Below are 25,465 nucleotides of genomic sequence, written 5' to 3'. Positions count from 1 at the left end.
TAGACAAGTGGTCTGATTCAGTACAAGGCAGCTTTGTTTATTCTTTCCTGGAGGCTTCTTAATAACAACAACAACAAAAACACACTGCAGATTGACTTCATAGAAGATTTGAAATTGCAGTTGATTCTTCTGTTTGGATAAATTCCTCCCGGTTCTTTTTTCATCTTCTAAATTTATGTTTTCTGGGAATTAGGTAATGGTGTGATTGTTTTGTCAAATTTCCCTAGCCTCTGTAATTTTGCAGCTCTAAGATAGTGTGGGATTCTTCTAAGAATATGTTAGATTTATGATGTGATGATTTTCATCCGCAAAAGCATTATTACACCTGATACTCAAATCCCAGATATTGTATTTGCAGGTAATTACTGGAAAAATTACACTGTACTCACTTTAGGGAGCAGAAGTATTCTGAGTTATAATTTCAGATATTGAAGTTCATACAGAGAATGCTGACTGAAGGCAACCTTTTTCTGCAACTGGCTTTCAGTGTTATCTCTTCTATCCATTGAATAGGTGGTGAGGTTATGTAGCTTTTCAATCATTGTCCCCCTTCATAAATGGGCATTCATTAAAGCAGCATTGTCAGATGTTCATATATTTTGCTGTAGTCTTTTGTTGTTGTTGTTTCTAAGTTCTCCAGACAAAATTATGCTTGATTCTTCTATAAAAGACCTATTCAGGTAGTTTTGCTGTTATATTTGCACAAGTCTTAACAATTAATATTGTAAAGTTATCTTTTAGTTCTAAATAAGATAAATATTTTCTGCTATTTAAAATTGTATATCTTTAAAGATCAATGCCATGTAGGACAGAAAACAGCATGCTGTTTACTCACATTGAATGAAATGTAATAAATCAAATCAAATCAGTTTATAGTCTCTGTTCTTTGATAGCTACAGAGATAAGGTTTCATTCTATACTACCATTCACATTTCTGCTTAGCAAGCAAAAGAAATTATTGCATCTTATTCTTGAGGTTTAGCACTTGTGTTACAAATTGCCTGTGGCTTACAGAAACACTATTATGGCCCAGTTCATTATGTTACCATGATCTGGTTCAACCTCAGTAATGTATGGAAGCTAAGATGATATGGAGCATTCTCATCATGCCATTATTACCCTTGGGAATTCCCACATTATATGAACATCCATAGGTTACCAGAGTGTTGTAGAGTCAGACAATAGCTCAGAAAATTTAGAAAGAAAAATGGTATTTTTGATCCCCTCATGGTTACAGGGATAAGCTTAATAATATGGTAAATAATTTCCAGTGTGGACTTCAGTACTAAGTGCTATTTAGTGTAGTGTTTGAGAAAACCATCAATCATTTTTATATGTTTCAAACTTTGTGTGTGTGTGTCTTTTAATTTCCAACGCAAAACCAAAATAATTTTAAATAGTTTAAAATTCTGTTCCATGTTGTGCCAGCTGCACAAGTAAAAAAATCATTTTGTGTGGAAGAAGCTGCTTTAGAAAGTGCCATCCATGTCAAATAGTTACATAGGATGTGCTTGACCAAAATGAAGCTCATTTGGTCCAACATCCTGTTTGCCACAGTGGGTAAGCAGATTCTTCTAGGATGCTTGTGAGCAAAACATAAGGGCTGAATAGCTTTCCAGCAGTTGCATTCAGAGGTGTCCTTTCCCTGAAAATTGAAGTATTTCATGACTAGTTTTGATTAGGTAGAAGCAAAATCTGTAGCAAATACATTGTCTAGTTTAAACATAATACCGAACTCTATTTGGGTGAAACATGAGCAAGTCACTAGTGGATTGAGCAATGGGTACCTACCCTCAGAAAATGCGGGAGGAGTATTTTCTCTGTGGGCTTCTCCTCCACCACTATTTAGAACATAGGAATACATTCCCATCCCTTCTAAAAGTAATCCGAGAATATCCTAAATAAAAATTATGATATAAATTTAGACAGGTAGACAGTTAGAACTACAAATGTTCATTTGACAGCTTAAGCATTTTCTCTCCTTTTATTAGTGTACATATGTGAAAGCCGCCATCCAAATATTAATTCAGTAAGGGAAATTTCCTGTTTGGAAAGGTTTACTTTTGCTTGAAATGTGTCCTCTCCCCACCCCCACCCCCTTCTGAGAAGAATACATCACTACAATTTTATATTCAGGCTTTTAGCAGAGTCCGTCAAAATCTGTTATGATCTCCTGATAATGTACAGCCACTGACTTGCTCTGTCTAATGCAGGCATTGTCTGACAGAGTTATAGCATCACTGTGGGCCACTTGATTGTTGTGGCTTGAAGGAGTATTTTCTTTGTAGCAGCATCAGCATGAACTGCCTTGCACCTGAGCCATAAGGCAGACACTATGAAATTGATGTGATAAACTAATTCATGGATAAAATTGCTTTTGAAAACCATTTTTTAAAAAAAGAATTGAAGTCGCTATCTAATACTGAAGATAAAATGCTGCAAAGTTGTGCTGCTCTGTAGCATAATTAAAATGTGGCAAGGCATTTTCTGTTTCCAAGTATTAAAGGCTCAGTCTTTTATTTTATTTTCCATTGTGTACTGCCTGAATTGCATACATTTTAGTAACTTTTACTAATTCTCCTAATAGCGAAAGCTTGTTCATGCATGTATCACAGTGCCTGGTACATTTGTCAGTCGAATGCAGCAAGCTCTGAGGTATTGTTAATATCTGTCTTCCAGCCTGTAAGACTGACCTACATAGTATTACGACATCCAAGGATACATCCCCTTTACGTAATGAAAATTAGATATTTCTTTCTCTTAGTCTTGATGTCTACCTTATAAGATGGAAGCTATCCATTTTTAGTTAATAGGGTCAAGGTTTAAAAAACGTACGATTTATAGCATTGTGATAGCGACTCCAACTTTCCTGCTTTGTTTCTGTTTTAACTGTCCAAAGGATGGCAGTCTGTCTAAAACTGATCACTTTTCAGTCAGTGGGAGAGTTAAGTATGTTGTGGGAGAGTTAAGTACGTTATGTATAGTAGACTTCTGCCCTGAAACAAACACTAGTTGAAAATGTCTATCATTGGCTGGATCCAGTGTTGTTTCTTTATCACATTTCTCTTTCGCATTCCCCCTACTTCAAGCCCCCAAGCAACTAACAAGAGGCCCTTAGTACGGATACAGTCGTACCTCTTGTTACGTCAGTCTCCGGTTGCATTTTTTCAGGATACAAAAGCGTGTGCGCAGAAGCGGCGGTCTAGTTGCAGATTTTTCTGGGTGCAAACAGCACCCCGGAATGGATCAAGCCCGTAACTAGAGGTACCACTGTACTGGGTTTTAATAGTCTCCTCTTCCCCTTTTCTGCATTGTCCACAATCTCTTCCTATACCGCCCGCCCCCGAGAGAACTATTAGGAAACCACTCCAAAAGGGCTGCCCTTCAGATCTGCTGCTAAGCAGTAGCAAAATAAATTATACTACTTTATCAGTTTCGCCACCAGTACTATTTTGCAGAGCCAAAAGGTCAGTCATACTCTGCGTAGGAATGTCTTCCCCGTATGCCCTCAGATTGGTTGGAGCTGCTGCTAATTGTCAGGTTGGTCCAAAATAAAATATCTGTTGTTAATGATTTAATTACAGTTGAAGATGATGGCCTGGTTTATATTACCAAGACCCGGATTTCGTGTTGAGAACTCCTAGGTGGTTCTCATCAGAGTGCAATGAAAGCAGAACTGGAAATAGAGTACAGAACATTACAATAATAAATGACTCCAAGCATGATGAATTTAGGATTATTATTATTTTTACAATTGCTTAGACATAAGTAACAGTAAGTTGTTTGTTTTACTTTCCACTTAACTGAAAGGTGTCCTGTGATGCCATGTCATCCCATGAATTTAGGTACTTAAATCAGAAGCATAAACTTACAATCATGCATACTGATGACCTCTGGAGATTTGGAATTAGGAGACAAGGAAAACTTAAAGAAGTGGAAGATTCTTACTTTGTTCTTATTTTAATTAACAACACAATAAACCTTTTAATAGTGGCAAATACCAAACCCTTTATTGAAATTAACCACAGAAAACAAATGAGATAAGACAGTATATGGTTACATATTCATTCTGTATATAGCTGCTTAAAGAAATATTTCATGCCATATTGAAAATACAATTTTGTACATCTTATGTGAGATTAGGTTCTTGGGGGCAAATGCTGAAAGACTTAACATTATAGCCCTGATCACGTATTCATGCTGCCGTTAGCTAGCAACCTACTCTGTCCCCAAACATATTATAGTTCTGTTCATTGCGGATCACCTCTTGGGACATTGAGGAAGAGGATGTCTGTACGTATCCAATCCCTAGGCCCTAGACAAGTGAACTGTTACCAGAGAATACAGTGCTCTAAATATATGTGTGGTGCTGTGCTACAAGGGAGCAGCAAGCAGCAGTCGTTCCAGATGCCAGCGGTTACATTTTCACAACAGATGTATGCAGGCACAGGACTAAATCCTAGAAAGCACTTCTGTTTACATAAGAATTACCTCTGGACCAGGACAGTGGAAATCAGTAAAAAACAGGAAAGAGGAATATATTATTACATAATAGTTGATATCTGAATAAATTAAACTCTGAAAAAGGTATAACATTGCCTTTTTGTTGTTGGGGAAAATGTTGGAAATGTAAAGAAACAGTTGGTACATCCTATCATTTATGGTGGTCATGTAGGATAACAAAAAACAAAAAAATTGGACATGGTGTATAATAAATTTAAGAAAATGTTTAGAATAACGTTCTCCCAAAATCCAGAAGCTTTTCTTCTGTGAATAGTAATGACAGAAATCCCCCCCCAAAACACAAATTGCCTTATGGATGTATGTGACAACAGCCACTCGAATTTTATTTCCCCCCAAATGGAGAACAGATACAGTACCATCAAGAGAAGAATGGCATCTCAAAATAATAGATTACATAAAACTAGCTAGTATGACAGATAAATAAGAGCCTGAAAGAGGATTGGATATTACATATGGATTATATGTTAAAATATAACAATAAAATAATCGTAACAGGCTGAAAAAATGCTCAGCAGTAGTTATAATATGATATTATGTAAGGTAATGAAAATAATTTAGTAAAGAAAACACAGTTAAAAGAATAGTATATAGGAAACCATGGAAAGAGTGGAAGGGAAGTATAATTTAAGACATAGAGGATTTAAATAATCTTGGAAGAATTTAGATACGTTGTTATTACTGTCATACGTTTGTTTTATACCTATGCTATCTTTTGTCTATGTTATGTATGACTGTAAACATAGCAAGTGTTGATGCCGAGATATAACAGAGTTCTTTGTATTTTAGGTATAGTATTTTGTTATCAGTGTGAATGTTTCTACCTGCCCCACTAGCAGTTCACAGTGTTCTGTTGGCAGTGTAGCCATTTAGACCTGAAAGTTATGGATGTCATACTGCACAGCAATTGATTTGGACCAGCTAACCATACCAAGCAACCTCTGTTTGGTTGTTTGCAAAGAAGTTTCTGTGCTTTCTTTCATGGAAGATATGCAGATGCACACTCAAGTGCTGCACAAATGGTTGCAGAATTTAAGAGGGCTTCAGAAATAATCTTCAATGCAGGACAACAAACTGCTGCTAGGGAATGAATGAACTGGCTGTAAAGGGATTCTCTGAATTGTGTCCATGATTGCTATAATAAGATACTCAGTGTGGTATCAGTGTTAATTATTAAGTGGAAACAATAATATGTGATTGATGGATTGCCTAAAAAAATAAAAAGGGACAGTTATTGGCAGCCTTCTTTGAACTCCACAGTCCTATTCAGTGAATATTCTAGGCCTTTCTAAAGCAGAATCACAGCTATTTTACTTACGGTAAAATTACACATGATTCAATCAAATATGAATCTTAAGAAAGACTCAGATGTAGGTTTTTCCTATTAGATTTCTCCCATCTTTTAAATGTAGTTTACCTTTTAGTTCTAAAATGAACTAGTGCTGTTTGAATTGTTGGTTTCCTAACACAGATCCTTTATGCCATAAAAATATCACAAGCAGATGCTGTAACAGGATTTGACACTTTTAGCATAATGCATTATACGTAAGAATGACAGCATGCAATAGTTTATTCTTTCAAGCAATTTTTCTAGAGGAATATAGCAATAAAATATGTTTCCTCTGGAATAAATACATGATCCATTGCAGATTATTTTTTAAAAAAGCTTTGTACTCTTCAGGACTGATACTATATTTTACAGTGAGCCAGAAATGCTCAGTTGAAATAACTGTAAGTCATCAGTGTGTTGGTGATTGCTTGTACCAGCATTTTGTATTTGTTTCTTCTTTTGCCAGTCGTTGTGCTCTTGTACCATATGGATTATTCGCATGTATAAAACACTTATTTTAAAACTAGATCATTATGTATATCTCAGTTGCTGTTGCTGTTTTAGTCTGTGGCTGTACAGCACAATGCTATGCATGTTTACTTGAAAGAAAATCTCACTGTGTTTATGGTCATACTTTCAAGTAAGCAATCCTGTATAAAAGAAGCTGGCATAAAGCAAGCCAATCTAATTTAAGATGGCGTAAGGTAACATCAAATAACACTCTTTGGCAGCGTGGCTACTATCAGCTGAGGCGGCCAAAGCCTGGCAGAAGGAAACGAGTCTTTCAAATGCTGCCTGAGTTACAGCACCCTTTTTGCTGGTTTAACTTACGACAGATTGCCAGATCACATCATGTAGCTGAATGGACTTAATTTCCACCCTAAATTCCCCATCTTTGGTCCCACCCCATTTCTAGAACACCCCTTTTTCAGGGCTAGTGATGGCTTAAGATCCATTGGCTTTGGCTCAGCCAGCTGGGTTCCAGCTGAGCTGAAACAGCAGAGATATGCCAGCATAGCCCAGCTGTGCCAGGAACCACTTGGCTCAACCAGAGATCCACTGATCCTAACCCAGGCTTCCTCAACCTCGGCCCTTCAGGTGTTTTGAGACTACAATTCCCATCATCCCTGACCACTGGTCCTGCTAGCTAGGGATCATGGGAGTTGTAGGCCAAAAACATCTGGAGGGCCAAGGTTGAGGAAGCCTGTCCTAACCCTCTCATCTTGCAGATCTTGCTATATAGGATTGCTTCCAAAGTGTGTCTAGGATTGTAGCCTTACTGCACGATCCTAAACATGTTTACTCAAGAGGAAGTCCCACAACCATTCTGTAAAACCTGTGTCTCGGTATAGTTGCATAGGACTGCTGCTTAGTTTGTTTTAGCTTGTTTTTAATATTTGGCTGCAGTTTCTTTTTCGTTAGCATATTTGTATATTTAAAATATCTACTGATGTAAAAAAGTCTTGAATCCCTCTCAAGATTGTCACCAAATTCATTGTACTAGCCATGGGTCTTGATAACTTAAAAAGAAAAAAAAATCAATTTAAAACTTCCAACACAGAAGTTTAAAAACTGTATACTCAAATAGTTAACCCTGTGCAACCCCCCCCCACAGACCCTTTACATTACAAGTTTTCTTGTATCCAAAGTGTACAATGCTTATTTATATATCACAAATGGATAAATATATGCTAACATAAAACAGATAATTTGCTCAGAATAGATTGTTAAGCTGGACAAGATTTTTTCAAAGAAAAATTACTTGGTTCATCATATCAAGGATATTTCATTACATAACAGATTACATTCTCTACCTACTTCATATTACAGATGCAAATGCATTGGGAGACAGGTTTCTGTTTGTATCTGCCATCCAGCAAAGCACAATCTTTAGGTGTAGTCCTAGAAGAGTCCTGTGTAGAGGAACAATGGTCAGTTCATTTTTTGTTTTTTTTAAAAAAGAATATTTATGAAGATTTTACAAAGTACAAAAATACATAGTAAAACAAAAAAGAAAAAACTCTCAGACAAAAAACAAGAAAAATAAACAGAAAAAAGAGATTAAAACAAATCCACTTTTTTAAAAACTTTAAACTCATTAGCTTATTTCTTTGACCTCCTCACACCTCCCCTTTTTGTATTCCCATTAATATAATCAAATCAGCAAATCCTTACCCTCTTTCACTTATCTTAACTCTATATCTTAACATGTTAGAACTCTATATTTTCACCCATTGTCAATTCATCTTTGCATACTCTTTTTAACTTTGTTGCTAATGCCACTTATTTTCAATCCAACATCATTTTAACATTCATTAATTTTACAGTGTTTCTGCAAATAGTCTTTAAATTTCTTCCAATCTTCTTCCATCGACTGTTCTCCCAGGTCTCAGATTCTGCCAGTCATTTCCGCTAATTCCATATAGTCCATCATCTTCATCTGCCACTCTTCCAGGGTGGGTAGATCTTGTGTCTTTGGAACAATGGTCAGTTCAATAGATAGATAGATAGATAGATAGATAGATAGATAGATAGATAGATAGATACTTCTCTAGATATAATTCTCTAGAAAGGCAGGACATTATCTCTTAATCAATGAATCAATTATCTGTTTGAATGTAGATTACTGCATATGAGAGTATTTTATGTTTAAAAGTGTACACACCTTGGTAACCAATGTAGATTTCTGCATGTGTTCAGAATGGATCACAGTAAAGGGGGTTGTTCTCCCCAACTGTTAGGATTTCCTTTTGGTGGAAAATTTTCAGAGTGATTTAGTATATGCATCAATGAGAAAAGCTAGTTGTAGCAATTCAGAGCATGCATTCCACTTTATGAAAGGGAATTGTAAAAATCCTTTAAAAATGACATTTGAAATAGCATTAAAATACAATTTCCCTCTGATAAGGTTTTAAGACATTCATATGAAAAATTATACCACCCAGAGAGGGTTTGTGTCATCGTAATGCAATGTTGTGTTGCTCATAAGTGGCATTAATCCATTAAGACTGCAATAATTTATTGATATCTGTCATTAGATAAAATTATATATATTGGTTCAATCATTTGGTTTGCTGAAGTGCAATAATCTGTGTAATGATAAGAATTAGTAAACTGTTGTGAATATGTTTTTCCAGATCAGATAATATATTCATCGGATGCTAAATAAACCTTTTAATAGATTGTGATAATTTTGAGATACTCAGCAAAATTGATTTGTAAATTACTTAAGAATATTTGACACCCTGATTCCTCAGTCCTAAATACCTCAACATAATTTATATTTTAATAAGGAATATTTAGTATTGTTATTGATATTAACAATAAATTATGGGAAACTAGAAACAGGAATCATGACCTTAACTAATCTAAAAGAGCATATATGTTAGACCTGTATAGGCAAATAATTTATTCAAAGCTTGTCTCGATCTATATAGTCTAATAAAATAATTAACCCATTTAAATTAAATTATAAATACAAAATTCCAAAATTCCTGTTATGATAGGCTAAACAATGGCATAAAATTCTGAGTTTAGATTACTATTACACCCTAACCCTATTCCACTCCTTGAAAATAAATGATCTATCAAGATTTGCAGTTTAGCCCAGACTATTATGTTAAACTTCACTTCCACATTATTCAGTTTCACTATTAATCATGGATCGTGTCCCAGATGATTAGAAATTTATCAGTGTTGTGGGCATCTTTATTGGGATACTAGAGGGTCTCCGAAAGGCCTTGCAATGCATACTTGCCCGTCTGTGTTTCGCAAATGATGTCAAATAGTAGAAAGTTTACTGCAGATTCTCTAGAGAAGCCATTGTGCACCCAGCCCTTTTTCCTCATAGTCCACTTGACTGCTCCATTGAAGAAAACCTGTGTAAAGTCATGCTATGATGACAAGCCTTCTGCCTATCAGCTTTCCCCTTTTAAAAGAAAAAACTTAATGGAAGATGTTCGTAAGTGCTTATTCCATTCTGATGTGAATATTCAGAAAGCTGTGAAGCTGCAAGTGGCAGCGTTTAATACTGTGTCTCATAATGCCTGAATAATTTTGCAGAGAATGATCGCTGCAGCTGCTGTGAGGATGTATATTTGTTTATTTTCCACCTTGGTCCTTCTGGAATGCTGACATAGCTAATCTGCCATGCACATAGGAGAGAATGGTTTCATATTCATAGCTCTCTGCCATTCTTTCAAACAAACAGAATCGGAAGCCAAACCTTTGGACAATGTATGCTACTGTAATCCCAGAGAGTTTATTTGAACTGACTCTTCCGAGCCTCTTTCTTGAGTGAAGAATCTGAAGTGTCTTCATGAGGAATTTGGAAAAAGAGAGGTAGAAGCTGTCCTTTGTGTTTTTTAACAGATGCTTGTGAGAGAAAAGGGGATGGCATAGGCTGTCGGGGTGAGTTATAGAATGCATTTTGTGATCTTCCCCTGGTAGTACTGCTCATTATGTTAAACAGTGTAGCTCTTAAACCCTCTATAGTTTTCATTTTATGTGCATTGGCCTTCATTTGCTGAAATGCTTCAAGTTCACAGCACTAAAGTCATTTTGAAAACAGGATGTAATTACAAAGGTTTCTTATGCTTACCCACAGCTTTTTGGGACCAATGTAATTATCATTACATGGGGATACTGTAAATTGAATATCCCTTCCCTAATTACATTAAACTCAAGGGTTAGCTGCTTAAGCATCCAAATAAGAAAAGTTCACCCTTCGCTATAAATAGTAGAATTGTTCTGTTAGTTAAGTTGACCTTTAAAGCTCAGCATTTACATGATATTGTCAGGTGTACATTATAAAGATAGCTTGTAATGAGATCTGTAATGAGTAACCCAGTTATAATGGCCTTTTCTAAAAGTTCATTTATTCAGCATTTTCTAACGGCATGATGAAATTAAAGTTTGAATCTGTGCGTGTCAGGCCCTTTTTAAGGGACCAGTCACACTGTTCTTAGTTTCGTGCTGTCCTGCCAACGGCTGGAATTAGTTTAACAATCCTGCCACAGCACAAAATTGACAAAAGTTACTATACATGTGATTAGTTAGTCCTGCCTATGTAAAGAAGAGTATAGAAAGGTTTAGTGTGTTCATTGATTTAGTGTTTTCTGTTCTACTTTCTCCTCCTTTGTGAATATATTCTAGTCTAGCTACATTTTGTGAAAAATAAAGTTGGAGGGTGTGAGTAGATGGAAGTGAATTCTCATAACTTTGGTGGTTGTGTCTGTATGTGTGTCCTAATCTATTTGTAGTTGTAAATGTATTTGCAGTTGTATTAGTTATATGTTTTGTCACTGGAGGAAAAAGTTCTACTAAGTATTGATACTTGATGGATTTCTGCTTGTTTGCAAATTAAAAATATTAATGTTCCACATAGCTATCTCTTACTATTGAGTTTGTTTTTCTACTATGGCTTCAATAAAATACCATTCCACTATTGAAACTCCCTTACCCCACCCCGCCGACACTTTTTACTGAATTCCCTTTATAAGCAATCACTTGAAAATGACAACCTGCTTATGTTGGACAAATCGGGAAGTATGCATTATAAAGGAATTTTCCTACTGTACATAAACTATAATTTTAACCAAACAAAATGAACACTAAAGTAACTTACTAAACAGCACAGCGCAAAGCTTGAATTGCAATAACCTAATGATTTAAACATTTTATCTTTTTAGTCTTGTGCTCCACTTTCTTGTACAATCATGCTTTCCTGATTTGAGTAGTAAATTATTTTTCTTGAATGTGTTTCTATTAATTTTAACATTAAACAGACTTTTGATCTAAGTCACATTTATTTTAGCAAAACGTTAAAATCAAGTCAATTGCGTTATTTGACTTGTACAATAATATAAGGATTAGAATATACAAGAAAAACGAACACATCCCATTTGGCTATGAAATATAGGATTATGTTTTCTATTATCAGACATTATGCAACCTCGGGCAGCGGTGGAGAAATAGGCTGCAGTTTTATGTGACTGACTGAATTGGAATTCATTCAAAGCATTTTTGCAGAAATATATATGAGGCTAGACAGTGCCACTAAGCAAGTAAGTAAACTATTCAATTGTGAGGAGAACAAAGAGGTTACACCAAGAAGACAAATGAGACAGACGGCCTCTCTGAAAGTACAGCGGAATGCAGAGAGCCCTTTTCACCTGTTGATTCTTGGCTCAACTACAGTCCAGATATGTAGCCACCAAAAGTTATTTACCATCTGTTGGCTTGCCACTTCTCTGGGAAACTTTGGAAATGTGATCTCCCATTTCTAAACAGATTTACTTGGTGCAACAATATATCTAAGTGGAACTTTCACACAAGAGTACTTCGCAGTCATCCTGCCCTTTCCCTCTCCTCTGCTGTATCTGTTCGATGCTGGCAGACAAGGATGGCCTGTCATTTAGTCAGAGGGAGGCAGCTGCCTCAAGTGTTGGACGTATGGAGCAGCAATAAGGTGTTTGTAGACAGCTGTGTGTACTATGTGGTCAGCCTTGCACCCCCTACGGTGGAAGATGCTGCCCCATTACCAGTGTTGAATATAGATTCAGCTGCCAGTCTGGTTTGCATCTGTATGTGGGGAGGAGTGCAGTATGGTCCACCTCAGGCAGTAAAATGTTTGGGGCTGCTGCTCCTAGTGGAGCCATTGGCTGCAATGCTTATTGCCACATTCCATGTGGAAGAAGTGCGCTACAACTAGACAAATTGCTACACTTGTAATTAAAGGGAAACCCTGTTTGCTGCAGCTGCTGACCAATTCTTGGCTGCACAGATGTTGGTTCTGTTCTTATAGTCCTTTAGGTGAGCCACAAGTTTTAAACAACTGAATGGGTGGCTTTTCCCACATTCAGCTGAACTGATATACTGAATTCATTCTCATGTGTTGTGAGGTGACTGGTACTATAGCTGGGTTTTATAAAGGTCACCAGTGGAGGATAGAATCGGAACATGGACCTCCTAAGCAAGTGGGCATGATTTGGATGCTGACTCAGAAGGGAAGCAAGACTAAGACTGGATGGAACATAGGGAAAGGTTAGGCAGAGACTGCACAGGACCAGATTTGAGTCCATCCTTAGCTATGAGTAGCAGCAAGCTCTGTTTCTTTTCTTCTTTTAATACCCCAAACCCAGCCCTGAGGTTCTATCCAGCACTCTGTGAAGTTCCACAAAAATGGAATTTCTCCTCCCTCGACCCAAGCGCCCTCAAAATCTGCTCTGGAGGGCCCCCACTGGAGGGTGTAGAGAGGGGTTGCAAGGGAGAGGAGATGGTAGGGCTGCCATATGTCCTGGATCTTAGGCAAGTCAATTGAAAAATTAGTTTTTTGGCATTTTCAAAAAGTTGAGGTTCTCTGAAGTCTAGTGGAACAGCAGCTTTGGTTACAACCCCTGGCCTGAAAGGGGCCTTGTCTCGTGACTGTTACGATTTTCTGTTGTAGGTCTATTTCTGTCCCTTCTGCAATTAGCCTAGCATATAGTTTACACTTTCTGTGAAATATGTGTGCTACACTTCTGTTTTAGAATGAATTGGTAGTCACGATACGCAACATAAATAAATTCTATTGCTGAAATGAATAGAAGCTTTGCTGGGATAGTTTGTACTTTAATGTGCGGAAGTCCTGTTGTTGCAGAATAGGGAAGTATGTAAAAAGTTATTATGTCAGCTGTGCTGTCTACTATTGGAAAGCTGGTTATCTGGAATTTCAGTTATCCGAACAAAAGAATTATACCCAAACCTCACTACACGAATAGCTGATTCTGATATAAGGAAGTGGCAAACTCTGGCTGTTCAGATTTGTCTGTGTTTCACTGGCTGTTGGCAGTCATTCTGAGAGGAAACCATGAATGGAGGGAGATCGGACCATTCAGGTAGCAGGAGACATCAGATAGGGAACAGTTTTTTCTGGTATTTGTCTTTTGCTCTGGTTGGCTGCAGCAGTTTGGGCTGAAACTGGGGGGTGGGGGGTGGGGAGATAAGAGAAATCACAGATTAGAATGTTCCCATAGGAAATAATGGAAATAATCAACTCATTATGCAAATCTTGCCAATACCAGAAACTCATTATATGCTGTGTAAAGATAGCTGGGAAAGGGGAAATTTGCTGGGAGTGGGCAGAGGAAAGGAAGGTCTCCCTTTTCAGAGGAAGTGTTAAAGTAAATTAGAAAGTGAGATGATTATTGTTGTTGTAATAAAAACCAAAGCTGTTACTGGAGGAAGACGTGAATGCAAAAAGACAAGACAAGAGAGTTGAAAGAAACTGGCAGTTTGGGGAAAGGTGAATAGGGTACAAGTTGAGTAGGGAAAGAGAATAGAAGAAATTACAGGAAATGGGTAATAATAAGATGTATATGGGACTGGCAATGGGAATATAGATATTTTTAAAAGTCTTCCCTGCTTAGAGCCTCTGGATCAGCAAATCCTGTTTGAACTGGTAAGGATTCACAAAACTTTCAGATCAAACTTAGCTTGAGGAAAGCAGAGTTCCTTCTGGGTGCAAGGAAAAAACACAGGAAAGAACGTAGCAATTTCCAAAAATTGGCATCAGTAGAAAGTGATGTTAGTAATTGTGACATGATTATGCCAAACTCTGCCTCCACCTGCCATCATTCTGAGACTAGGTCTGGGTCTGCACCTCTGTTTTGTGACTAGTGGGCCTCATAAATCTTTCAGGCATTTGAAGTAGGCCTGGAAATAAGAATCTATACGACCCCGTTGCAATTATGCCAGCACCCTTTAAGCTTATGCATTCATTTAGACTATGGTTGCTCATATTCCAGGATTCCTGTAAGTACTCACACAGTCAGTCATTTCCATTTTCTTCAGAAGCAGACAGAAGGAAAGAAAACTGTCATTTACCTTTAATATTGCTAAATCCACTGTGGGTTTTTTGTGTGTGGAAAGGACACTTTTTAATAAAGGTAGTAGCCACATTTCCCCAGCACATAGAACTGCTCTTCTGGGTGTTTGCTAGCCCTTCGAACCCACAAAGAAACCCTAGTTTATACATAATTGTTTGCATAAAGACCCACATATAATGGCAATAGCAAATGTTGGAGAGCAGTAGGCATGCCATAGTGATATTTGGGGAGGTAGGGCTGCTCACTTTTTGGTCATTTTGGGGGGCGGGATATATTTTTATTTATTTTCAAGAATTGTATCTAGGTACAGAGTAATAAAAATGCCTTCAGCAGTACAGATATTTGTCATTTTTGAGTCAGTAACAGTTATGCAAAGGTTGATGAATGCAATACATCAAGTAACAACAGAACAAATAACTGTTTAGCCCACCCACCCAAATTATTATTTTTCTTAACAATTCACACACAGTACATTGCATCAGAATAGCACTCAAGCAAAACTCTTGTTGCAAGTGGGAGACAAAGAAGATAATTTTGCTGGCATTATTAAAATGACAATTTGTTGATCAATAGCAGCTTGTTTTCGAATCTATTCCTTTAGCCACTTTATTTGTACACTTGTACACTCTTTCATCTTGCTCATTCTAAGCTTTCTTATGAACTGCGTCTTAAGCTAAACATTTCAATGATTTTCCCCCTAGAATTTTGCAGGCTTAAAGGGTTTCTGTTGCCTGCTTCAACTATTTAGATTAAAAGCAGTTGCTGCTGAATTTGCACAGCGTTCAGATGGGATTGTGCTTTCATGCTCCTTCAAACAGATGGATAACCTCTGTCTGTTGATAGATTTGGATGGCCTAGTTGGCATTTCTTTCATCCCTGAACATACGCTGAAGTACTTGGAAGCTGTTTTGTGAAAGCGTTAGTTACTCCTGGTTTTAGGCTTGTGTAAACAATAATTTCCTCTGTCCTAGGAATTGTTTCCCCCCTCTTGTTGGGCTAAAATTGGTTGTGGTCTACATGTTCATCTGTGTTTTTCATTTTCGTTTAGATCAGAATTATAAGGCATAACTGGTTTTGTTTGTATTACACAAATTGGTCGCTTTTGTGATTTTTAAAAAGACTTCTATTCTAGTCTTTATTTTATTTTTTTGGTAATACTTGTTCCAAGGAACATTCATTACAACTTCTTTTTTCATAACACATAACATTTTGAAATAATGAAATGGGGCAGATTCCTTCTAAGCTTGAGTTAAGGCCAAAATTATTTTTGTGATACCCTGCTTAGCCTTTTCTACAAGCAAGTTTATTTCTTTACTTCTCCCTGCTCCTTTGCCCCCACATTAAACCGGTCTTGTACTCCAACTATCTCTAAAAATTTATGAATTCTTTCAAAAATGGATTATTACATTGAAATCTGGTATATATACAGACCTACTCCCAGGTAGGTCTGTATAAGATTGCAATCTGGGTTGTGCAAAGTATGTAAATTGGGCTTCCTCTAACAATAGAATGTGTGAACTGTGCATTTTGTATTCACAGGGGAAACTAGTATCCATACTTTCAAGCTGAAAAATATTCAGCATCTGCTATTTGATGCTACTTTTCATAGTGGTATCTGAATTGAGCTGTTATTTCCTGAGTATCTGACCCTTAAGCCTCCAGTCCCTTTTTGCACTGCTGTGTTGTCTTAGCCAAGCCAGTGGTGTCCTAAGTTTGGGTGATAATATTAGGGTCTTTTATTTAAGCTTTCCAGCTACCTGCCTGTGGTGTTCCATTTGTTCTATGGGCAAGAACATTTTCTCCACATGGGCCTAGCTCCTAAGTTCTGTTCCAGCAGAGAAATAAATTACAGACTCAGTATAATGAGAACATCAGTGTCCAGTAAATGTCATTTTAGTTGTGAGAGCACTATTATGTGGGGCAACATTTAAGAATTTTTCTGTAATTTTTCTATTTCTTAAATAATGTTCCAGTTTATACATGATCTGTGTGAATTATTTTGTAGGATAGCTGCTGCTGAGATTGCCAGTAGAATGCCAGATATAATACTAAGTCTGATAGTGCCAAAAGCAATTAACTATTTGTTTCAGCCAATTTAAGTATGCTTTCTCAAATAATTACACCTCCTAGCTCCTTAATTGGTGGTGATGATCCTTATAAGATGAATAAGAAAAGGCATTTATTTCCTAACAACCTTAATTCATTATGGCCACCAGTCTTAATAATGAATCAGACAATCCACCAAATGACTAAAATCTGCAGATAGTAATTATGAAAGTTGTCTGGATTGTGAATATGCACTAGACACCTTTGATTATTCTTCCTTGTCAGCTGGCACCCTGGCTCTGGTCCCAAGAGTTCTCCATACCCCCAGGTAGTCTCTTATCCTTAGAAATTCCCCCTGGTCATCACAGGACCTTCCCTGTTTTTTACATTCAGCTTTCCTTCTCTCAACATGCTTTCCTCCCCTTTCTGGCTCACTAGTGGGGTTAACAGCTCCAGACCAGTATTTCCTGTTCCTCTTTCCTTCTGTCCTCCCCTTAGCCCTCACTATGGCAGGGCAATTTCCCTCTGCTGCTCCTGTGTTCTAAAACTCTTTGGTCTTCTCACTTTGTGTCTCGTATTTCTTCACATCCTTCCTTTGTCGCTCTGTGCTCTATCTCTCTTCTCTCCCTTTGTCTTCTCCCCCCCCCCCCCACTCCTCACATCCGTGGGACCAGAGCCAAGCTCTCCTGTACACAGGCTTTTAAGTTGTTGCATGTCGTGCTGTGTCTTGCCAATGTAGATTATCCCCACGCAGCTCCACGTCAAGTCCTGACACCTTTGTGTCTTGCCAGACTGGCTGAAGAGCTCCACTGAGACTGCCCCTACTGGGGTCCTCTCACATTCTTAGGACCTGTCCACATTTGAGCATTGTTGTTGTTGGCATCCGTCTGGCTCTAAAGGCAATGGAGTATGCTTCCAGGGTCAAAGTCAACATCTCCATAGTGACATCTCCAGGGAGCAAGCCTGCGCAGTGTATATGGAGTTTACTCCTTAGCCTTTTCTTCTCTCAAAGATACCCTCCTGTCCCTCACTTGCCTCTACAGCAGGCATTCTCAGACTCGGCCCTCCAGCTGTTTGGGACTACAACTCCCATCAGCTAACAGGACCAGTGTTCAGGGATGATGGGAATTGTAGTCCCAAAACAGCTGGAGGGCGAAGTTTAGGGATGCCTGCTCTACAGCAACTACAGGAACTTCCTTCTTGATCATTGAACCCACTATTATTCTCGTCTGCTGAATCCACCAGAGCCTGTCTTCGAATGCAGGGGAAGTCCCTCACTCATGGAGAGTTTGAGACCCATTTGAGAATTATTTAGCTGTTACTCCACTTTCCCCCATTCAAATTAGACTCGAGAAGTCCACACCCAGAAGTACTTGAATATGTGGAGTAACTTTAGTTTTTCCCATTGATATCAGTAGGTGTTCATGGTATTGTTCTTGTGTTTCCCCCATCTTCTAATCTGTTGATTATATTATTCCAATTAAGTACGTATAGGGCATGCATGCAGATAGTTGTATGCAGGCCCACGCAGAGCTTGTCTGAGGCCCAGCACAGGAGTCTTGTTAGGATAAAATAAATCTGATTTCAGTGTGACCTAAGCAATGCACTAGATTGAAGCCTCTGGGTAGACACAGATCACTTTTGTTTCACTATTCCAAAAGGGAGTGTGTATACAACTGAAAAGACATTTGGGAAAGCTAAGCATGATCAAATGTTCATATTTAGGAGAGTTAGACTTTAAAGGACCGTTGTGATTTTCTGTTAAGAGAGCATCTCCTAAAACTGAGTCTACCTGCTTCAGCTTTAATCAGGAGCAGCTGTGCATAATTAGGCATGGAAGCTTTAAAAAGAGTTGGCTCCCTTCAGAATGGAAACAGTCAGGGGGTCCCTGCCCAGATTCCAGGACTGGGAGCTTTTCTAAAGATGCAAGAGCTGTCTCCTTTATACTGCTTCATTGCTTAAAGGCAGTTTAGCTTCACAAAAGAACTTCGACTGTGGATTTCGCTGGCCTGTGCACCAAGAAAACAATATTTTATGAATCTCAACCCCCTAAAACATTCCCTTATGTTTAACTTGAGATTCATGCCGAGTTCTGTCTGGCTATACAGACTTTGGCTTTGGCACGAATAGTATGCCAGATTAGTCTAACTGAATGTATGCTAGTTAGAGCTCAGATCGTCACACACAAAATTACTTGCTAAAGTTGGAGGAAAGCCATACTTGATTGTAAATTGCTTAACTTGACCTCCTTTAATGATGTACTAGCTAGGTAGCGGCTGTTGCCATAATAGCTACAACAACATTTTTTTAAAAAAAATTCTCTCTTTGTGGGGAATTCGTACACAGGCTTCTTTTAATTGCACAGTTTGAGCTGTCTCCTACTGTTGAATAATTTAACTAGGAATTTCACACCACTAAAACTAGTTTTTCCATGAACTTAACTGGGCTGCTCCTCAGTGGAGGATAGATGGTGGCTAACAGATTGAATCCTGACAAGACAGAAGTACTGTTTTGGGGGGACAGGAGGTGGGCAGGTGTGGAGGACTCCCTGGTCTTGAATGGGGTAACTGTGCCCCTGAAGGACCAGGTGCGCAGCCTGGGAGTCATTTTGCACTCACAGCTGTCCATAGAGGCACAGGTCAATTCTGTGTCCAGGGCAGCTGTTTACCAGCTCCATCTGGTACGCAGGCTGAGACCCTATCCGCCTGCGGACTGTCTATCCGCCTGCGGATCAGAGTGGTGCATGCTTTAGTTATCTCTCGCTTGGAGTACTGCAATGCGCTCTATGTGGGGCTACCTTTGAAGGTGACCCGGAAACTACAACTAATCCAGAATGTGGCAGCTAGACTGGTGCCTGGGAGCAACCACCGAGACCACAAAACACTGGTCTTCAAAGACCTACATTAGCTCCCAGTACATTTCCGGGCACAATTCAAAGTGTTGGTGCTGACCTTTAAAGCCCTAAACCAGCCTTTCTCAACTTGTGGGTCCCCAGATGTTGTTGAACTACAATGTTGGTGAACTCCCATCACCCCTAGCTAGCAAGGCCAGAGCTCAGGGGTGATGGGAGTTGTAGTCCAAAAACATCTGGGGACCCACAGGTTGAGAACCGCTGCGAAACGGCCTTGGTCCAGTATACCTGAAGGAGCATCTCCACCCCCATCGTTCCACCCAGACACTGAGGTCCAGTGCCGAGGGGCTTCTGGCAGTTCCCTTGCTGCGAGAAGCCAAGTTACAGGGAACCAGGCAGAGGGCCTTCTCAGTAGTGGCTCCTGCCCTGTGGAATGCCATCCAACCAGATGTCAAAGAGAAAAACAACTACCAGACTTTTAGAAGACATCTGAAGACAGCCCTGTCTTAGGGAAGCTTTTAATGTTTGACAGATTATTGTATTTTAATATTTTGTTGGAAGCCGCCCAGAGTGGCTGGTGAAACCCAGCCAGATGGGCGGGGTATTTATAAATAATAAATTATTATTATTATATTCAGTGGCAGCCTGTGTCCAGTGGTACTGGTAGGCCAGAGGGAAGAGGTGAATTGTTGCCAAAGCCAGCTAATTCTGGTTTTGTTCTTTCCTCCTTGTGCGTAATGACACTGAGAACTCTTAACTACTGCAGCACATTTCCTTAGTACTTAACATGTGCCAGCTCTTCTTAGGCAGAGAGCAAGGCCCAGAGCCAGAGCAGCCTGAGGGGCTAAAATCCATTCACCAAGCTTGACAGCCTTTCTTTCTCTGCCAACATCTCATTTTCCTCCTACTGCTTCATCGTGGGCAAAGACTACAGATCCCCTTAAAACCTCTTATATCTTTAAGTCTCCTATGCCTCTAACTCTTTATAGGGAAGAATTGCCTGCTAAGGAGAGCGCCAATAGCCAGTGCCAACCTCTGGACTGGTGGTAAGTAAGGAGTCTGGCAGGAAGGAAATGGGCAGGCTGGGGGTTGCCTGAACCTGGTGAGAGAGTGCCCCTTTCAGTCTAATAAGCCAGCATCTACTCCTGCTTTGGGTAGATGCTTTGAAGAGTGTGGCCTTTATGACACCTCTAAGCAAAATGTTCTTGTTCTTTTCAAAAGGGAGTAGACATCTGGTGGCCACATAGAAATATCGGGCAATTTCAGTTCACATTCTGAGCATATATGCTGCGATAACAACAGAGGCATGTTCTGTACCAAGCCCTGCTTCCAGACATGAAGTAGAATCAAGGAAACCAAAGAAGAGGATGAATAAGCAGAAAAATATAAACAATGATGTGAAGGGCGGGTTCTGTTGTGATGGTAAACTGAGTCTAGGAAAGAAGCAGTAAGTAAACTGTGCTGGAAGCTTGTGATGATGAAGAAGAAGCAAAGGCTTTGTGTGGGAATTCCCCAGGGTGGGGGAGCATAATAAGCATAGAGAAATGATTGGGGGGTGTTTTGAAAGAAAAGATGTGACAATGGTAGAACCTCAGCTCGTGTTTTATGAACTTCAGCTGCTTCTGCTCTGTAAGAATTACTATTGAGTTCAAATGAACACCTAAGTAATCACCCTTTTTGTTTATAAATGACACCTTTGAATGCTCCATTTAAGGGAATATATCATTTCTTCTCAGATTTGTATCTTGAGATATAGCTGACAGTTCATTAGAATTCGGAGGAGTCTGAAACTCAAAAGCATACTTCTTGATGCAAGGGTAAATGGGTCATCATCCACTACATTGTTGGTTTTTGTTGTTTTTTTAAGTGTTTTTTTTTTTTAAAAAAGATGTTGCATAAAAATTGCTTTTAAAGTAGGAGCATTGTAAAAAAAATTTTTTAAAAAACTAATGTGTCACGACTATGGAAATATCTATTACTATCTTAAGTAATAAGAATTTGTTAAGCATATTTCCCAGAGGGAGAACTTCACACTAAGTACACTGGTGCCCAGTATTAAAACTGAAGATAACAAGGCCTGTGCCGTTACAAATAATAGTGCTTTGTGTGCGCTCTGCTACAGCACTTTTCAGTAATGCTATTTGCATGTAGAGTTTTAATTAAGAGATAACTGTCACCACAGGTTGACTGCAGAAGGCTCTAGTATCCAGCAGAGAGATAAATGCCAGTGCCAAGTTATGCAGGTTGGATAGCATACAGGGGGTCTATAATATAAAATGGATTCATAATTAAAAGTCACTTATTACATAGCCATTGTATTATAGAGAAAAGAGAATGCCTGAAATCTGGCCATTTTATGGTATAATATGTTACCTATGCATTTTTTTTCTGGCTCAGCTGCATATGATCCTGTTTTAACAGAAAACATTTTATGAACTTTTTGAAGTGTAACTTTATAGTTTGCATATACACACATACTTAGATTTACTTCTGTCATGTCCTAAGGCTAAGACGATATGGTAGATGGCCACTGTTCCATTTTATAAGATGGGACATTGAATACAAGAGTGACACTTCCAAAATCTTCTAATGGACATGATCAAACTTCACATACTCCTCCCCTCTTTCCATACATCTGCAAGGAGGACATTGGAAGCTTTCATTTCCACTTCTGGTTAACTATGATTTGTCATGCCATCTGGACTTACAAACTGTGGTTGACGTTGCTCTAATTAGTATAAAACACAACTTTAAACTGTGGTTTGTCTAGTTGGCTTATTTGAACTAGCCATAGTTAATATTAACCATAGTTCCAGATAACATGTCACTCTGGGTGACTTAAAATAGAAGCCTCCAAACTCCTTGCAGCCACAGAGGAGGGAGGAGACAGGGAAGCATGTGATCCCAAGGCTTGCTACGGTTCATTCATGTCACACTAAACCATTCTTTGATAAAAAAAATTTTTAAAAATCCTTCCAGTAGCACCTTAGAGACCAACTAAGCTTGTTATTCAGATACTGAAGAAGTGTGCATGCACACGAAAGCTCATACCAATAACAAACTTAGTTGGTCTCTAAGGTGCTACTGGAAGGAATTTTTTTTTCTTTTGTTTTGACTACGGCAGACCAACACGGCTACCTACCTGTAATTACATGCTTTGATAAGTAAGACATTTGAATATGTGATCAATGAGTCCATGTGTAAGGTGGGATTTCAGCTTGGATCAGTGTATAGTTATCAATTGTTATCTATGCAATGAAATCTGAAAAATTATTCGTGCATGTTAGCAACATGGAATTTTGTGAAAATGGATCTCTAGGTTTCTTAAATCTAGGCCAGTCTCTTCATGCCTAAAGGGGGGAAATATCATTGTCTATGCAGGAGATAAGAGTCTGAGCAAAATGATTTGTCAAATGTATAGGTGCCCCCCCCCATTCAAAAATTATTATATTGGAAAGAAAAAGTATTCTATTGCTAGTATAAAATCCATATTCACTTCCTGTCATTTCCTGTCTTGCAGTCTATTTGTAAAACATACTGATGTTTGTCCTGTACAGGATTACAGATTCCAAAGTGCTCTGTTCTGCTCTACAGTCACAATAAAGAAGAAATAGATTAAAGCAAGTGGGCTATGCAAATTCTTAGTCTCTGAAACCAGAACAGAACCATTGAGTTTGCAGTCAGAGATGTTTTAAAACTCTAAATTGATATTAAAATAAAGTGAAACTGAATAATTAAATTATCCGGTTCTGCTATTATATACAACTAGGTTCTAAAAACTAAGTTGTTCAGGAAAACAAGCATCATATATACAATGTCAATACCAGAAGCTATCCATAGCATCATGAATTTCAAATGAACATTTTCATTATGTGCTATCATTTTGTTTGACCATGATTTATTAAACTTTTATAAATAGATATAATTTGAAGGATGTAAACAGTATTTTTTGATCTGTCACTCATACAACCCTAACCATTTTTTTTTAAAAAAAATATTTTTATTTTTTTCCTTAGGTCCTCCCATGCCATCCTCTTCATCTAGTCAATCCGTTATTGAACATTTACATTCCCCTCCTCCATCACCTAATCTCCATGACAACCAGAGATGGTTGCTAAGTACTAGTGCTATCCAGCCAGTTCAGGACTCTGACACTGATGAGGACTATACTGCCAGCTCTTATCTAGTACAGACCGGTCCTGTTTCAGTTTTTGCCTCAGGTCATGGTAAGATCAGTACATCTTGTCCATAGTTTAAGTGCACTTTTTGTTTTTTTTTCCATCCTGTTTCTTCATTCTAATGAAATATTAGCGAACTTGTTTGAGTGCATATGTGAAAGCACAAGTAGATTTACTTTGTTGAAACCAAGCAAAAATAAGAAGACAGAATCACTTTTTGTTGTTTATTTACTTACATATTTAATGAAAAAGTCCTAATTTAATTGAGATGTAGTAGCGTTTTCATTATATAGGAAACATTGATTCTTAATTGTACACAATTGCAGTCAATACCTGCCTAGCTTTGTAGATGTTTCTTTTCCAGTTGTATGCCATTTAGCTCAGCTTTGCTGTAAAAATATACTGTAGTTTCCTGTACCAAATTGACTTCGTAAGCTCACAGATAATCCGTAATGTTTGAACACAACCAGCACCAGCCCAAGACATTTTGCTGACAGAGAAGCACCCTCTCCCCTGTATCATTTACAAAAGCCCAGTGCTGCCAGTGGGACAGCATCGTCCATGGTAAAAGGTAAAGGACCCCTGGACAGTTAAGTCCAGTCAATGGCAACTATGGGGTGCAGCCTTCAACTTGCTTTAGGCCAAGGGAGCCAGCATTTGTCCACAGACAGCTTTCTGGGTCATGTGCCCAGCATGACTAAACTGCTTCTGGCTCAATGGAACACCATGACGGAAGCCAGAGCGCATGGAAACGCTGTTTACCTTTCTGCCATAGTGTACCTATTTATCTACTTGCCCTGACTGGTATGCTTCTGAACTGCTAGGTTGGCAGGAGCTGGAACAGAGCAGCAGGAGCTCACCCTGTTGAGTGGATTCAAACTGCTGATCTTCTGATCAACAAGCCCAAGAGGCTTAGTGGTTTAGACCACAGCGCCACCCATGTATATCTATTCTCCATGAACACATGAAGGCAACAGGGTTAGCGCAGAGTGGCAGGGTAAGCTGCCTGGCATACACCGCTGACCTCCAATACCTTGCCATTGCTTCCCAGCCCAGTAGCTGCCTCCTGACACAGCTGCTTCACTGTGCAAATATATTAATTATTTATGTAGCCAACCTTCTAAGACCAAATATTTCACACATTTTTTTTGCCTTGCATTATGAATTTATTTGCTTGGCAGCAGTTAAATGCTTGCTTGGCAATTATGAGGGTTTAATAAGAATAAGAATAATATAATTATTGCCCGGTAGTGACATAGGCCTCATTGATATGTTTAGGGGCATTTCAGGAAAAGTAAAGCACAGAGAAGGACAAACGGGGCTCATGATTGGTAGGCAGCTGATAATTCCCAGGTCCTATTTTTCCTAAGGAGCACATTGTACAAGTTCACGTTTGCAGAGTGTGAGTTTGAGCATTTTTCGAGTATGAAAACTGTGTGTGTGCAATATTAGTGACAGAATCACATCCTTTTTGATATCTTGAAATTTACATTTACTACCCAACTAAAAATCAGTTAATATTCAGATAGGAAATTAACTTCAAAGAAATATTTTATATATCTTTTCATCTCTAATGACAGCAACAATCATCTCCTCCCTGCTGCCATTGGCAGGGATAATAGTTGATTCAGGTGGGATATGATATTTTTGTGGGACAGCAGTATATGTTCTG

The 25,465-nt window shown here is 38.6% G+C and overlaps 1 protein-coding gene across 30 annotated transcripts in view; it reads left to right on the top strand.

The window, feature by feature from the left end:
• TENM3 (teneurin transmembrane protein 3) overlaps positions 1-25,465 on the top strand; it is a 1,299,256-nt gene that overhangs the window by 1,096,865 nt on the left and 176,926 nt on the right. For 21 of the 30 annotated variants that reach the window (XM_081875189.1, XM_081875187.1, XM_081875177.1 and 18 more), the window contains one exon: positions 23,632-23,841. The exons of the other annotated variants lie outside the window; for them this stretch is intronic. In XM_081875189.1, the coding sequence (XP_081731315.1) occupies positions 23,632-23,841 (210 nt within the window). The remainder of the gene's footprint in view (positions 1-23,631; positions 23,842-25,465) is intronic. 30 annotated transcript variants of the gene reach the window in all.

The sequence above is a fragment of the Podarcis erhardii genome, assembly GCF_964252035.2.
Source record: "Podarcis erhardii genome assembly, chromosome: 9".
Taxonomy (NCBI): Eukaryota; Metazoa; Chordata; class Lepidosauria; order Squamata; family Lacertidae; genus Podarcis; species Podarcis erhardii.
Note: the sequence above shows the minus strand (reverse complement) of the source record. Positions and strands in the feature narration are given on the sequence as shown.